The 14,319-nt window shown below is 37.3% G+C and overlaps 1 protein-coding gene across 6 annotated transcripts in view; it reads left to right on the top strand.

Moving 5' to 3' along the window:
- Positions 1–14,319, top strand: part of PROX1 (prospero homeobox 1) — a 72,585-nt gene that overhangs the window by 18,321 nt on the left and 39,945 nt on the right. For 4 of the 6 annotated variants that reach the window (XM_088146758.1, XM_088146742.1, XM_088146747.1 and 1 more), the window contains exons 3-5: positions 3,197–3,302; positions 5,150–5,287; positions 10,530–10,724. In XM_088146758.1, coding sequence (XP_088002884.1) covers positions 3,197–3,302; positions 5,150–5,287; positions 10,530–10,724 — 439 coding nt within the window. The remainder of the gene's footprint in view (positions 1–3,196; positions 3,303–5,149; positions 5,288–10,529; positions 10,725–14,319) is intronic. The other 2 variants (XM_088146771.1, XM_088146766.1) reach the window with 1 other exon arrangement.

Genomic DNA, 14,319 nt, shown 5'->3' with positions numbered 1-14,319 from the left:
TTGAGAGAAGCGTATTTTCAGTATATTATTAATCCTAATATAAATATAAATACAATGTCTATAAATTTGGACATATATTGATTAAGCAGATAATACACTCTGCTCTTACGATTCCTATTTCTTTTTCTTTCTTTTTATATATATATATATTTTCATTTGACAGGTAACCTTTAAGAGGATTTTAAAGGGAAGGGGTAAAAATAAAGATTTCTTCATGTAACAATTCTGACAAGGAGCTTCCAGCCAGATAAAAACATAGCTGCATGCCACCCCGTGCTTTATCTCCAAATATCTCAAATCAGGAGGAACAATCTATCTCGTAAAATAAGAGCTGCAAAGATACATATATGTGTCTTCTTCCCTCCTTTAATTTTTCCTTTTCCTGTTCTTCACATCTCCCTTTCTGCTGCTGCTGCTGCTGCTGCTGTTGTTCTAAGCAGAAATACATTATGCTTTGTAAATATATAACAATCAGATCCTCGGGTTGTTTGAACACTGTTTTAGTTCAGCTGCAGTACACAGCTCCTCTGATCTTTTATGTTCCTGAGCAGATGTCTTTCATTAATTTATGGATTTATCATCTTTTCTTTTCTTTTGCCCTTCCCCCCTCCCCCCCTTTTTTTTTACACCTGGCAGCTGGCTCAGGTTTCAGCAGTTACTGTCTTTTGCATTAGACATACAATTGAATGTCATCTGTCTTCACAAAGCTATGGCAGAGTACTGAGGCAAGCAACATCAGCTGTTGGGGCAGAGCGTGTTTGCCTTCTATTTGCTTTTTTGTCCTCCCCGCTTTCCTACCTCTTTTCCCTCCCCTCCCCTTACCTCCTTAATATTTATTTGCGCTCATTTTCTTTCCTGGCCTTGAATGGAGCTTAGCTCGTGTTCGGTACAGCTGTATGTTTACTGAATCTATTCCATCATGACTCATTGTGCGTGTGTAAGTATCCTGGAAACAGGCAGTGCTTTCTTGGAAGAACGGTTGCTTTTCAGCACAAGCACTTAAAAGGAAAATTAACCAATTGGTCAGCTCAGTTTTAGCAAAGGGTCATCTCACGATTGGCCTTTAAGTGTTTTGTTATCTATTTTTAATAGTTGCTATTAGTGAGGCTTTTTAGCAATAATGTCATCTTTGAAACAAAGTATTTTGAAAAAAAATAGCAAATTAAGATTGCATTAAAAGTGTTAGGCAAGGTTTAGTGGAGCAAAAACACTGAAAAATTTGGAATTTGCATGTCATACATATTTTACAGAATACTAATAATTCCATAGCATTAAAAGAACTGAGGTATCTTTATGGCTAGAGTATTGAAATTTCTGGGTTCCAATCCCCATGTGGTCAATAAAATACATTAGTTGACCTTGGACCAAACTACCATCCTTCTGCTTAATCTATCCTTATAGGCTGGTTTGAGGATATATGGAGGGGAACCTGCAGATCACTCTGAGGTCCTTTCAGGAGGAACAGGATACAAGCAAAATAATGAAACAATAACAATACCCACTACTCAGCGGACAACGATTAGCTAGAAACCTCTACTGGCAAAGATGATTGAAGTGAATGAGAGCTATGTGAGAAAGCATCCGTTTTCTTGTGTGCCTGTCATTTGTTAAAATGGATCTGCATCAGAGAAATTCCCAACAAATGGTTTCCAAGGTTAACTGCCTCACAATTAACTATTATTCAAGGATGTGAATATACCCGCGTGTATGCACGTGTGTGAATAGATCCCCCCGCCCAGTGCAGTTGCATAATAAAACCGATTCTGTTGGAAAACTTTTGACTTGTCTACAATGCATATTGCTACACAGGCGGTGACAGCTTACCACTGTTATTTCACTTATGCATTTTGAGAGATGGCAGAAAGGAGTGTAATGCTCCTTTAGCTTCCTCTATCAGACTAACTCTTCTTCTGGCACAAGATCTGTGTCCATCATAAGATGTACGCCCACCATAAATTATCTTTTTTGCAATCTTTGAGCATCTAAAACCAAAAATACAACTTCAGCTGTGTGGCCTGCAGTGTGCTTATGCAAATTAGAAGCCTTAAATGTAACTTTTTTTTTTTTTTGTATCATTGGAGAATTAAAATTAAGCCATTTCCCAACACACAAAAAAATAAAATTTGCGTCCACTCCATGTTTCAAAAATTCTCTGTTTTAAAAAGTTTGATCCAAACCAGTAACCTAATAAAAATAAGTTAACTGTGGTGCACTGTAAATTGTATCAAAGAACTTGACAAATATTGTCTTTTTATATTTTTTTCACCATGTTGTTACTGAAGGTGCTTCAGTTTCTGGATCACTTTGAATCTGTTTGACCTTTCTCTGTCTTGCACTGTGCTATTTAATAAATGACATATTTATATGTACACACTGACTGTCTTTAAGGGAGACGGTCTTCCAAGAAGCTACTGGGTGCTATCTTAATTGACCTTGTGGGGCCACGTTGACTTTTGTCATGTGCATCTTCATTTCTGATACATTATAAAGCCATTAATTTACAGAGGAAATGGCAGGGCCAGCCTGCTTCACAGATGTGACCAAAACTGCCCTAGCACACAGTACACAAAAGAGTGCCAAGAAGCAGTGAATGGGGGGGGGGAGGGGGCACCAGAATGCCTAGATTGTTATAGTTAGCTCCACATTCCCCTGGGAACTCTTTTGGTTGTTCTGTTTGCAGACCTGAAAGGTAACAATGTTCAGAAAATAGGGTAAGTGACCACATATACTTTGGTGTATCTCTAGAAGATACTTTCTGTTGATACAATCAGCATAATATTCACATGAATGATGTGATGTGTAAGGAAAAGCAATGCATGTAAGGAGAGGGGAATTTTTACATGTACATATTTATATATTTGTTTTCTTAGCAACAAATGAGCATACATGTTGTTTGCAAATTGTACACTTGAATTATTTCTGCCACCAATTCCCCTTCCCCATAAGAAGGACAAATCATGCATATTTTACTGTGTTGAATAGGAACTATTCTCAAGGAATTGTGCCACCTGAGATCACTAAGTTATATTGTAGCCTCAGATTCACAATTTTCCCCTTCCTGAGTAATTGCATATTGTGCAAACTGAATACTAATTTATGTTAGAAACAAAATTATTTCAGGAGAACTTTGTTACCCTTAATATTGAGAGCCGTCTTTCAAACCAAGTATTTTTCCTTAACTCATTTTGTCCTACATGCAGGAAGGTTTGTCACCTAACCACTTAAAAAAGGCCAAGCTCATGTTCTTTTATACTCGGTACCCAAGTTCCAATATGCTGAAAACCTACTTCTCAGATGTAAAGGTAGGAAATGCTATTTTAATGTTTACTCTCTTCCCTTGTCTTGATTGCATGTTTGAATTCCCTAATGCCTATTAATTTTCATTTAATTCTGCTAATAAAATATGCTGACAAAGTTTTATAAACTTCCTTCCTTCCTTCCTTCCTTCCTTCCTTCCTTCCTTCCTTCCTTCCTTCCTTCCTGCCTTCCTGCCTTCCTGCCTTCCTGCCTTCCTGCCTTCCTGCCTTCCTGCCTTCCTGCCTTCCTTCCTGTCTATCATAAGATTTACATGCAAGTTTATGAATTGTGCTTTCTTTTTTATGTTTCTCTCTCCCCACAACTATGACATGGATATTAGAAAAAAAGATCACATCATTAAAAAAAACAACAACTGAATGGCACAGTTTTGCATCTGTAAAATTTCTGCTGGTAGCATTAGCCTACTATCCAAGAGCATTTTGGAGAGCAATTTAAAAATTCTCCTTTAATTATTCCATTGCAAGCATGTTTCTAATATTCTGCTTACATTAGTGCCCACTATGGAGATCCCTTTTTCTTTCCATCAAAAAAGGAATGCAACATTGAAATTCTCCATGCAGTAGCTGCTTAAAAACAAAAGTGATGATTGTCTCTTATTTACAACTTAATTTGTTGTTGATGCAGAGTACACTGAACATAAGGAGGATGAATAAACTGACAGATTCAGGCCACATTATTCAAATGAGAATATGAAAGCTGTCGACATACAGCTGCATCCTCCCCTCATTCTAAGAATATTAGGACCTCCTGATATTTTTTTCTAAAGTAATTGTTTCTTCACATCAACTTGATTTTTTTGTGTTAATCATCTACTTTAAAAAAAATATAGTTTGGGTTCCAATTATTATAATGACATACATGGTATCATTTTGAAAACCTTTACAAATAAACATCATATTAGTTTAAATTTGCTTGTTCAAATTCGTCTTGTCCTGTCCCTTTCTCTCTGAAATGCTCTGCACATATTTAACTCTATTCCCACCTCCAGATGCTAGCAAATCTGATTTTGTACTTTTGATTTAGAATGGCCTGCTTCTATAATAGAAGAAGTTTATAGTTTTCTCCTTATCTGCCCTTCTTAAAACAAAATAGGTATTTTAAGTAGGTTTCCCCCCTCTTTTTTATTAGTCTTTCATATTTTATTAATTGGTTTAATAAACCAAACTTCAATGCTGTATTTAATGTAACTAAAAATTGTGTTTAATTTAACCATTACTGTCCTATTCTTGTTAATATCATTCTTTGTGCTAGATTAATATATGGTTTTTGTTTGTTTGTTTGTTTGCATGGTACACAGAGTTAACCTATTTTGTCCAATGAGAGTTTCTGAAGAAACTCATTTAGCAGGCTGTGATAATACTTTGAAAAGCTGTTTGATCAGAAAGTGAACCGTAAGAGTGAGGGTGTGTAGGATGAATGTGTCTAGGGTGGTCAGTGACCACTCCACATTGGCCATTCAGGCCTCTGAAAAATGTTTTGTCCTCTATACCTAACCTACACCTGATGACTGTCTCTGAATTGTGCAGCAGACTGAAGAAAAGCAGTGCTTCTATGGAAGTATTATCTGCAATGTAACAATGCAAAGGATTGCTGTGGAGATTTCAAGCCATCGCTACAGCTTGACCTCAGTATGACTTGAGAGAACCTCACGAGGACTCTCTAATGTTCTGCTTTGTAGTGGATGTTAATTCAAGCAGCTGCACAGAAGCATCTCGCTCGTATTTAGTGCCTGTTGTTTTTTTCAGCATGTGACAACCGAACTCAGTCTTCTTACAATGTTGCCAAGTTTATGTGAAACATTTTGATGTTATGCCACCTTATATTTATATAGCATCATTCATCCAGAAGAAGCCCAAAGTGCTTTACAAACAGCCAATATAGGGATCATTCACCCACCACAGAAAGGCAACCGCTTCCGTGGTGGAAGGCTACAGCCATTCGGGGTCAGCAACATCACACACCAGTAGATGTAAATATTAGATACATTCCTCTTTTCTTGGGGAGTGGGGTTGGAGGGTGGGTTTCCACGTTGATACATTTGGAATGTTTATTTTATGTAATATTTCATGAGTAAAATCAGCTTCTCTTTTGATTTGCTCTGCAGATTTGTTCAGACTGTCCAAGTGACCTGGATTTAGTTCCAGGTTCATATAGGCAAACTACAGAGTAGAATCTCGTGAAATTGTGCCCATCAATTCCCTTCTTTCTCTGTCTCACTCTCTCGTCTGTGTGAATGTTTTTGTGTTCAGATAGGAAAGATATAAAGATAGATAGTATCTTTTTTTAAAATAACAGAAGCTTAGGAGGTAGAAAATTATCGCAAAAGATGACAGCAATCTTTGCACTCTCAACTAAAGAAGAAGTGAGAAAGCTAGTAGCCTAATGGAATAAGAAGTATAATAATTATGAATACTACAAATAGGGTGAAAAATACAAGGAAGTGATTTTTGTTGGTTTTTCTAGCTCTCATCAGGACTTATTCTAGAGCAATTACTTCCAAGGGTAAATAAATAAAGTTCAGTCATCGCTGGCCAAGCTAGCTGGGGCGTATGGGAGTTGGAATCCAACAAAATATGGAAAGCAACAGGTTCTATCTTTATGACTAAGTCTTGGATCCTGTTCATTCAAGGCCCTGTTAACTGAGATTCAAATAAATGTTCCAAGGATTGGACATACCACGCAATAGACAGAGCTGGGAATGAGCAGGATCTGTGTAATGCTGAAGCACTGGCACTGCTTTTGAATAGGCTTTCCCATGTGTAGGAGGACAAAAAAAGTCATTTGACCTAAAAATAGGTTGGGACCCCATGATGAGTTTCCTTTCATGTTGTTTTGTTTGGAAGTAAAATGCTATGATGCCATTCATATACCATGGTCTATACAGATTATACAACTTAATGCAGTTGTATCATTGATTACAGCTGTCCATTCATTACAGACGATTTCTGTACAACCCAAAATGAATACCATGCCCCAATAATTTTAATATCAATTCATTAGCCAAACTATACTAAACAATGTTAATTTAAAAACTAATAGAAAATTGACAATACAAAGAGTATAATTTATTACTTATTTCTAATTATAAGGAAATAAATCACAATTTCCCAGAAAGTGCTTGGGAGATAATTACTTGGGCTAGCATATGTCAGGTCTCTTCAGTCTGATAACTCCAAGTATGATTCTGGAAGTGCTGTATTTTTAATCTTAACACATCTGGAAGGCACCATATTGAGAAAGATATACAAAGCACTAATCATTATTTCAGCAAACGATCACTATCTGACCTAGGATATTTGATGTGGTTGTGAACATTGGCTTCATGCAAGAATAACTAATTTACTAACTAAAAGATATAAGACCACATTTTGTTAATTTTCTATGGTAATACTTTCTGTAGCAAGATTTTGCAGTTGAGATTTTAGAATCACTGAATTCATTGGTAGTACAGCAATATAAGTAGTCAGTAAAATTACCTAAGATTTGTCAGATACACTGGTAGTTAGCTGTGAAAGAGAAGCTCAATGTAAATGTAACCATCATTTTAATTATCACATGTAAGGAAAAAGAGGAAAAAAATTAGATTAAGATAGAGAAGTCCCTTTAACCAAACTAAGGTCTGGTCTTACTCTTAGCCAGAGCTAGATAGTCATCTTGGGCAGCTGATCTGGGGTTATTTTGAAATGGCAGAAAATTGTTAGGTATTTAATTTATTATTATTGCAATTTTACATCCAGAGAAGGGAATAAGTGCCTAGGGTGCAAAATTAGCTTTGGGTTGTATACATCTTGTGTTAATGATAGAGTACAATTTGCTTCTCTGCCTCAGGCAGCAAAATATCTTGGGCTCACTCTGTGAAAACCAAGGTTTTATGGCAGAGAAAAATATTTGCATTCAATGCGGTATAGTTAGTTCTTAAATTTTTGGGACCGCTTTAAAAGTGAATATGAAGGGAGTTAAAAATTGCTAATAATATATTGCAGCAGAACATGAATTTTTTGGTCATATTCTGGCTATAAATGCTAGAGCTTGGGTGTTGGGTTTGTTTGTTTGTTTGTTTTTGCAGTTCATGGGTAGATTTCAAGGAAGATAGATGGATGTCCATGGATAGACTTTCCATATGCAGAAACTGACTATCAACCACTGGTATTAAAGCCCATTAAAAATTCATTCCAAAAAATCAGAGGGTCTTTCAGGTCATTTCTCATGCAACATGAGGAGCTTGAGTTAGAACCAACTGCTTGGAAAATATACAAGGGCTCTTTGGATCACAGCCCACACACTGCAATTTATCCTAATATGTTGCACAATAAATGTACGAAGTCCAGTTCAGTGCCATGTACTGGTCCTATGCTGGTCCTATGCTTAAAGCAATTTACTTTAAATCAAAGCTAATTTAACAAATTTTGAAAAACAATGGAGTATTTTCCATAAAAATAAGCCTAAAAACATTTATTTGACAATAAATTAAAATTGTTTCAGGGGATCAATTGCACTTCGATTCCTGAGAAATGTTCTGTGAATCATAATGCACAGTTGCACTGTGACTTTTTTCTTGTTTTAGTTAAGGAGCTAAACTAAATAGGGCTGAATAAGATGCAACCACAGTTTTGTCTTTAACTTGAGGGGAAAACGTTCTTCTTAATTGGTATTGTGGAAAGAAATACCAGCTGTATCCTCTTCTTTCGCTCCACTTGGTGCCGATTTTAATGTGTAAGCTAATAATTCTTGGACTACTAAATACAACAGATTCAGTGTCATTTTAGCTTTGAAGAACAGGAGCTTCCAGGCTTTTCAACCCAGCGTGTTAAATGATGTATCTCATTCCTTCCACCCCTTGAGTCAACTGCTGCCTAGCCAGCTTAAGGTGTCAGATTGATTTGTTTTATACATCTTTTGACCATGCTCATTGAATATTTAGGAAGTTTCTTCAGCCCATATTGAGGTTGAGGTATCCCGTGGGAAGCATTAATCAAAGTCACAGAGACTCTTACACTGTGGAAGCACAGACTCTTTATTGTAGCGATTAGTTTTTGCAGTAACACATTAACGCACTACAGAGCTTTTCTTTTATAGAACAATTGATCCCTTTCTTGTACTCCACTGCAGAAGGGGGGGGGGGGTTGTCATGAAATAATTAACTCTTTAAAGTTTGGCAATTTAAAGAAGGCTAATATATCTTTACTAAAACGTTGAGGCAAGGGCAGACGTATATGTGTGTGCCTGTTTGTCTATGTATGTATGTGCCTGTCTATCTTCCACATGTATTTGTGTTAACTTATCCTTCAAATGTTTTTTATACTTTTCTTGGTTTCTTCAGTGGTTATGTATGTAATTGCTCCATGTCTTATATTTTTATTGTTTTGGTTCTCCCCCCCTCCCCATTTTCATGTCTCAACAATAAATATTAAATCTCTCTTTGCATCCTGTTGCTAAATAATGACATATGTGCACCTACTTTTTTGTTATTGTTTTTGCTGTCCACATTAGGTCATTCACGACCATTCTAGGAAAAAAAAAGTCCTCTTTCTATTTTTCCTCTCTCCAGAACTCTTGTCCACATGAGACAATGTCTTGTAACAATGCAAGAGCCTAATCTCCATGTCAAAGCAATTTTCATTCCCCAGTGCACACCCTGCTATCATTTTGTAATGTTTTGTTTCTTATTCTAAAAGAATTAAAAAGGAACAGTAAGCTGTCACAGGGGCCTGTAGTCCTTATCTCAGTGTCTGGAAATTTGGACAGTGTATTTTACTACTGAGATAAAATGGAAAGAACTCCAAGTTCAGCAAATCGTAATGGGTTTAAGTTCTATTGAAATCGGTAACCAGAAGATCAGATAACAGGGGTCCTTCAGTTGTCTTTTTAATCAGGTTCCCCGCAAGGGCTGAATAGAGACAGAGCAGACACACAGTGAAAATATAATTCTTGGATAGGTTAAGTACATGTTTGAACTCTTGCAAGCAGAAGCGATTTGATGATGACTTAATCATTTTCTGGTCAATTATCTGTAAGGACCCTTGCAACTGCATGGCAATTATGATGCAAGTTGGCCTTTTGGGAGAAACACCAGTCTCCCTGCTTCTGTTTCCTTGTTGCTCAGATTCTCTGCCATAAATTTTCATTCGTTTATTATCTTTGCTAGCATGGAAACAACTTTCTGTGTAGTAATTACAGCCCCAATGCACACTTTAGCTGTCATCTTGTTGGAGGCCTGGATGTCCTCATGGCCAGCATTTGATAAGTGTTCTTTGTTGATTTTTGATTAATGCACATCTCTTTCTCGGGGCCAGGGGAAGTGAATGCCTGTGATGACAAAAGGCAGGGGATAGTATATCAGCTTGCCTGATATATAGCTATGGATTTATTGGTTTTAACTTGGCAAGTTGAGTTGCATCTGTCCTTTACACATAGGAGAGGCTGTCAATAAGAGGGTATCAGCTGCAACATAGCCTAGATGACATCTTCAGTTCAAAGGTCATAGGAAATAGTAAGAAAACTCATCCTGGAAGATACCAACATTTTTCACCTTGGTTTTATTCCATATCAATTGAGGTGATACATTACTGAGCCAGCAAAATTTAAATTTTCTACACAGAAGGGCAGAACTTGATTGAATGTTCCCACATTATTCTAGTCAGAAAATGATGTGCTCTGTTCTGCCTTACAGATACAACATTTAACTTTCAAAATCAGATTCTCTAATCTTTACAATGTTCAACTCATTAACTGGGGAACCATTGAAAATTACATAATAGGGAATTCATATTTTTCCCTTCACCCTATACATCCTTCCATAAATATCTTCAATAGGATCTTGTAATAATTTACTATTGATAGTGATGCTTTGGCTATTGCACAAAGCTTGAAAATCCAAGGCACCTGCTAGGTTAAGTGCCAGAATCTTGATAGTGGTGCCTAGAAATCTTGAAATATTTTCCATGCCTGATGCTGTGTCTAGTAGGACAGTAGTGCACTGGACAGCAACTTCAGGAATGAGACTCAAAGAGTATTTTGCTATTTAAAAGTTTGATGCAATATTTTTATATCATCTGACTCAACCTCTTGTATCTCCTTATCCCTCAGGTTTAAAAGCTTTTGAAGATGAGCTTTGTGGGGGTGGGGAAGAGGGAGGGATGTAAGAATGCTGTGGGGAGGAAAAGGAGGAAATGCCAGTGATCTAATTCTTTGTACTCTTTACATTTTAACAGTTCAACAGATGTATTACTTCTCAGCTCATCAAGTGGTTTAGCAATTTCCGTGAGTTCTACTACATTCAGATGGAGAAGTATGCACGTCAAGCCATCAATGATGGTGTAACAAGCACTGAAGAGCTGTCTATAACCAGAGACTGTGAGCTGTACAGAGCCCTCAACATGCACTACAATAAAGCAAATGACTTTGAGGTACGCACTGATCTTTCTATTCTCCCTTCCCCTGGGTTTATGGATAATTGAAATCTGAGGGGGGGGGGGGGACCCAACTACAGCATTTTCACAGCATTTTTATTTGTCTCTGAAAACTCTTCATTGGATATAGTTCATCTTGTGTATGATCAAATGGATCCATAAAAACAAGTCTACTTAGCCTGCCTTGTCAGAATGTGGAAAGTTCTCTCTTGTAATAGGTACAGTTCTGGTGGCTCCTCCTCCTTTTTCCTTTTCCTACATTTTCTATTGAATGCTGGATATGTGTGCTTACATTATTATCTAAAAGGCCAGTCTTCATGAGCTTTTCTTGGAAATGAATATTTTGAATAGGGAAAATGCAGTCCATTTGCAAAATAAATACACATAAGGCAGAAAAAGTTGGTTGTGCCTCATTTCCATCAAAATTCATTTCCATTGAAGTTTCTGGATTATATTCTGCTGCTTGGTGGCTTTCACTGTAGAAGTTCCTTATAGGCTAATCATCAGCTAGCATGAGTTAGCCACTGAGGCAACAGCTCAGCAGGTTTTGTGGCTAACCTGCTGACCTTCTTTAAACTGACGGTAGCAAATTCCTCAGTGCTGACAATGGCATTTTGCTACATCCAGATAGACCCATGCAGAAATGAGGCAAGAGGAGAGTTCTGAAGTTGTAAGGGTATGGCCATGAAGTCTTTTGGTAGTATATTGGCATGTTCTAATCAAATGTGTTAAGTATTGTACATATTGTACAATACTGTAAACATGCACAATATTATATTGGTATATAAGCTTCATAATAGGGTGGTCAGAAAGGTGGCATTGATTCTGTTCTGCTCTGTTCCTAATGCAAGTGGTGTTATGTGCTAGGGATTAACTTTCTCTGAAGTCTTTTCAAATGAGTGGCCATCATCAGTATATCTGAATCTTTATATGTATGTTTGTTATGTTTATATGTAATTATTTTTGCTGCTGTTTTAATTTAAGATTGAAATTTGTGATTTTGATGTAGCCCCAGTTCAAATCTTTGTTTTGAAGAGCAGCCAATACATTTCATACTTTCTTTCCACGTGGTTTCCTTGATAAAAATACAGAAGTGGTTTAGCATGGCCTTCTCCCACATAGCATTAATTGATGCCTTTGCCATTGTCATTAAAGTAATCATCTGCCTCCAGCATCTTCCTATATTGCTGCTGTCCAATATAGGTGCCGGCCCTGACAACAACTTGATGGCACATAATCAATGTATTTTAAAAAGAAAAAAAAAGCATAAAGCTATTAATTAAAAGGAAAGGGATGCAGAAAGTTATCGTGCAGATTTCACTTGCAACTTTTCTAGTCCCAGTGCACATAGCATTTGAAGTAGTACAGTGCATGTAGCCAACCACTTAGGTTTGTATCATAATTTATACAAAATTTCTCCTACTTTATGATCATAATTGTAAGATTATCAACTGGCTCCTCTTGAGGATCAAATCTGAAAAGGGAAAACAAAATGCTCATTTTTAAGAGAGGATACTTGTAATTTTTTAATAATAATTTAATATTTGGATGGATGACTTTTGTTTCACAATTTGCAGGACCATCTACTCTTATATATGCTCTTGGATTCTCAGCAGGATACCTTTTTCATACCTGATACCTAGCGTAAACAGCTAATTTTGCTTTCTTCATGACACAGCCTAAACCAAAACAGCTGAACTTACATCATTATAAAGGCCATGCTCTAAAAGTAAGTGGGTCCTTCAGGACCTGTTTTGGGGGGACAGCTAAAGTATAAATAGTCCTTTAACTCACCCACAAAACTTGAAATCATTTGAATAATTTGTTCCTGCCTACTGAAAGGAGCTCTGAGAACCCAGAAAGGATACTGGGGAGGCTGCCATGTCTCCCAGTCACACTTTTTACACCAATGATCTAGACCATGGAACAACTTGCCACTGAAGATATGACTGGGCACTTCCTCTTATAGTTTTGGGGAGGGTTGTTTGTATTTTTTACTCAAGACTTTTAGTTTTTTTCCTGATTCTAATTTTTTAATTGTTTTCTTTATGGTAGATAGGCCACAAAAAAGGAGTGGGTAGCCAATTTGATATGATATGATATGATATGACCACAAACCATTAGGAGAAGAGGCCAAAATCAAAAGTAAGACCACTCCTTTTCCTTTTCCCTTTCCCTTCCCAGCAAACAGGAAAAGGACAGCTCAGAGGGCTGAACTAATCACTGATAGCACTTTCAGATCAGATATATTTCCTCAGGAGCTTGGGTACAGCCATCTACAGCTGTGTGTCCACAGAATACCAAAAACTTAAAAAAGTTTTTAAAACAACAAGGAACACCTATGACTTCTTCAGTAAATAAATGGATACTAGCTAGTTTTCATCTGTTGAAACAGAGCTTTACTTGGCTGGTGAGTTTAACCACACTTGCATTTTAAAAGTGCAGCTAGCAGCTATTTGTTTTGTTTCTCTCCCATTTTTTCTCTTATGGACATGAGTAATTTTGATTGGGATTCCCACTGTGGAGTGGGAGAAAAGGTTTAATCTTTCCTCCTTTCCCCAACCACAGTTTTAGTTTGTTGCTTTTTCTACCTCATTTTCATTTCCTGTCCAAGCACCACTGTCCTTAGGAGCCTGGATTTGAATTGCACACGCGGCTTGCTGAAGAAGGTCAAGCTAACAGTGGCAGGTTCGAGCCCTGAAGTACTGCTAGTCTCCACACTGTCACGTGCACTAAAGCATGTGGGTGCCTGGCCTGAAAGGCCTTCAGGCTGTGCCCTTGCATTGAGGGTGGGTCAATGACAGCAAGAAGTGTCAGCCCAATGTTCTGTAGCATTTTGTCATAGAGACAGGCAATTATCTGCAGCTGGGTTAAGTAAATTAAACTTAACTGGGTTGTGTAACAGTGAGCCAGGTGCTGCTTAAGGCTGAGTGTACAGGTATACTCAGCTTCCAGTTCTTCATAGAACACTGTATTCCATAGAATATAGTTGAAGAAATAGTGTTCTTCACGTGTTCACAAATCTCCTGTCTTCCCCCTACCCTGTTTCTCTTTTCAATCCTGATCTATCAATATTCCACTTGCAATTGGATTTTCTGAAAGACCTTCATTCTTCAAGGAGAAGCAACCATAGAATTTTTCAGTGCAAATCCAGAATATCTAATACTTTGGTTTCCGTATAGAGCAGCCATTGCGGTTGCTGAACATTGCAATAATCAAAACCTTTAATGAAGATGATTTCTTCCTGTACAAATTTGTGACTAATGCTAGCATATCCAGGTTGCAAAAATCTGGATGACCACCTACTTCCTTGCTGCTATTTGGTGGCTGTCCAGATTTTTGCAGTCTAGATATGATAGTTCTACTGATGAGAGTGGAGCTGCAATACCCATGAGTCAGAAAGTATAGGGAGGAGAATAGTCATGTTACTTTTTCTTCCAGTAATCTCAGTTATATTAAAGTAACTAGATAGAGGGGGGACACTTTCTATGTATATAAAATGCATGCGTGCGTACAGATGAATATGTGGGGGATGACCCACTACCCACCATGTGCAACCTTCAGCGATGAAAAGATTGTGGAAGATAAAAGC

The sequence above is a fragment of the Python bivittatus genome, unplaced genomic scaffold, assembly GCF_059951505.1.
Source record: "Python bivittatus isolate LINGU-HERP-01145 unplaced genomic scaffold, Pbiv_v1 ctg000020_np1212, whole genome shotgun sequence".
Taxonomy (NCBI): Eukaryota; Metazoa; Chordata; class Lepidosauria; order Squamata; family Pythonidae; genus Python; species Python bivittatus.
This window is presented reverse-complemented; position numbering and strand designations above follow the sequence as displayed.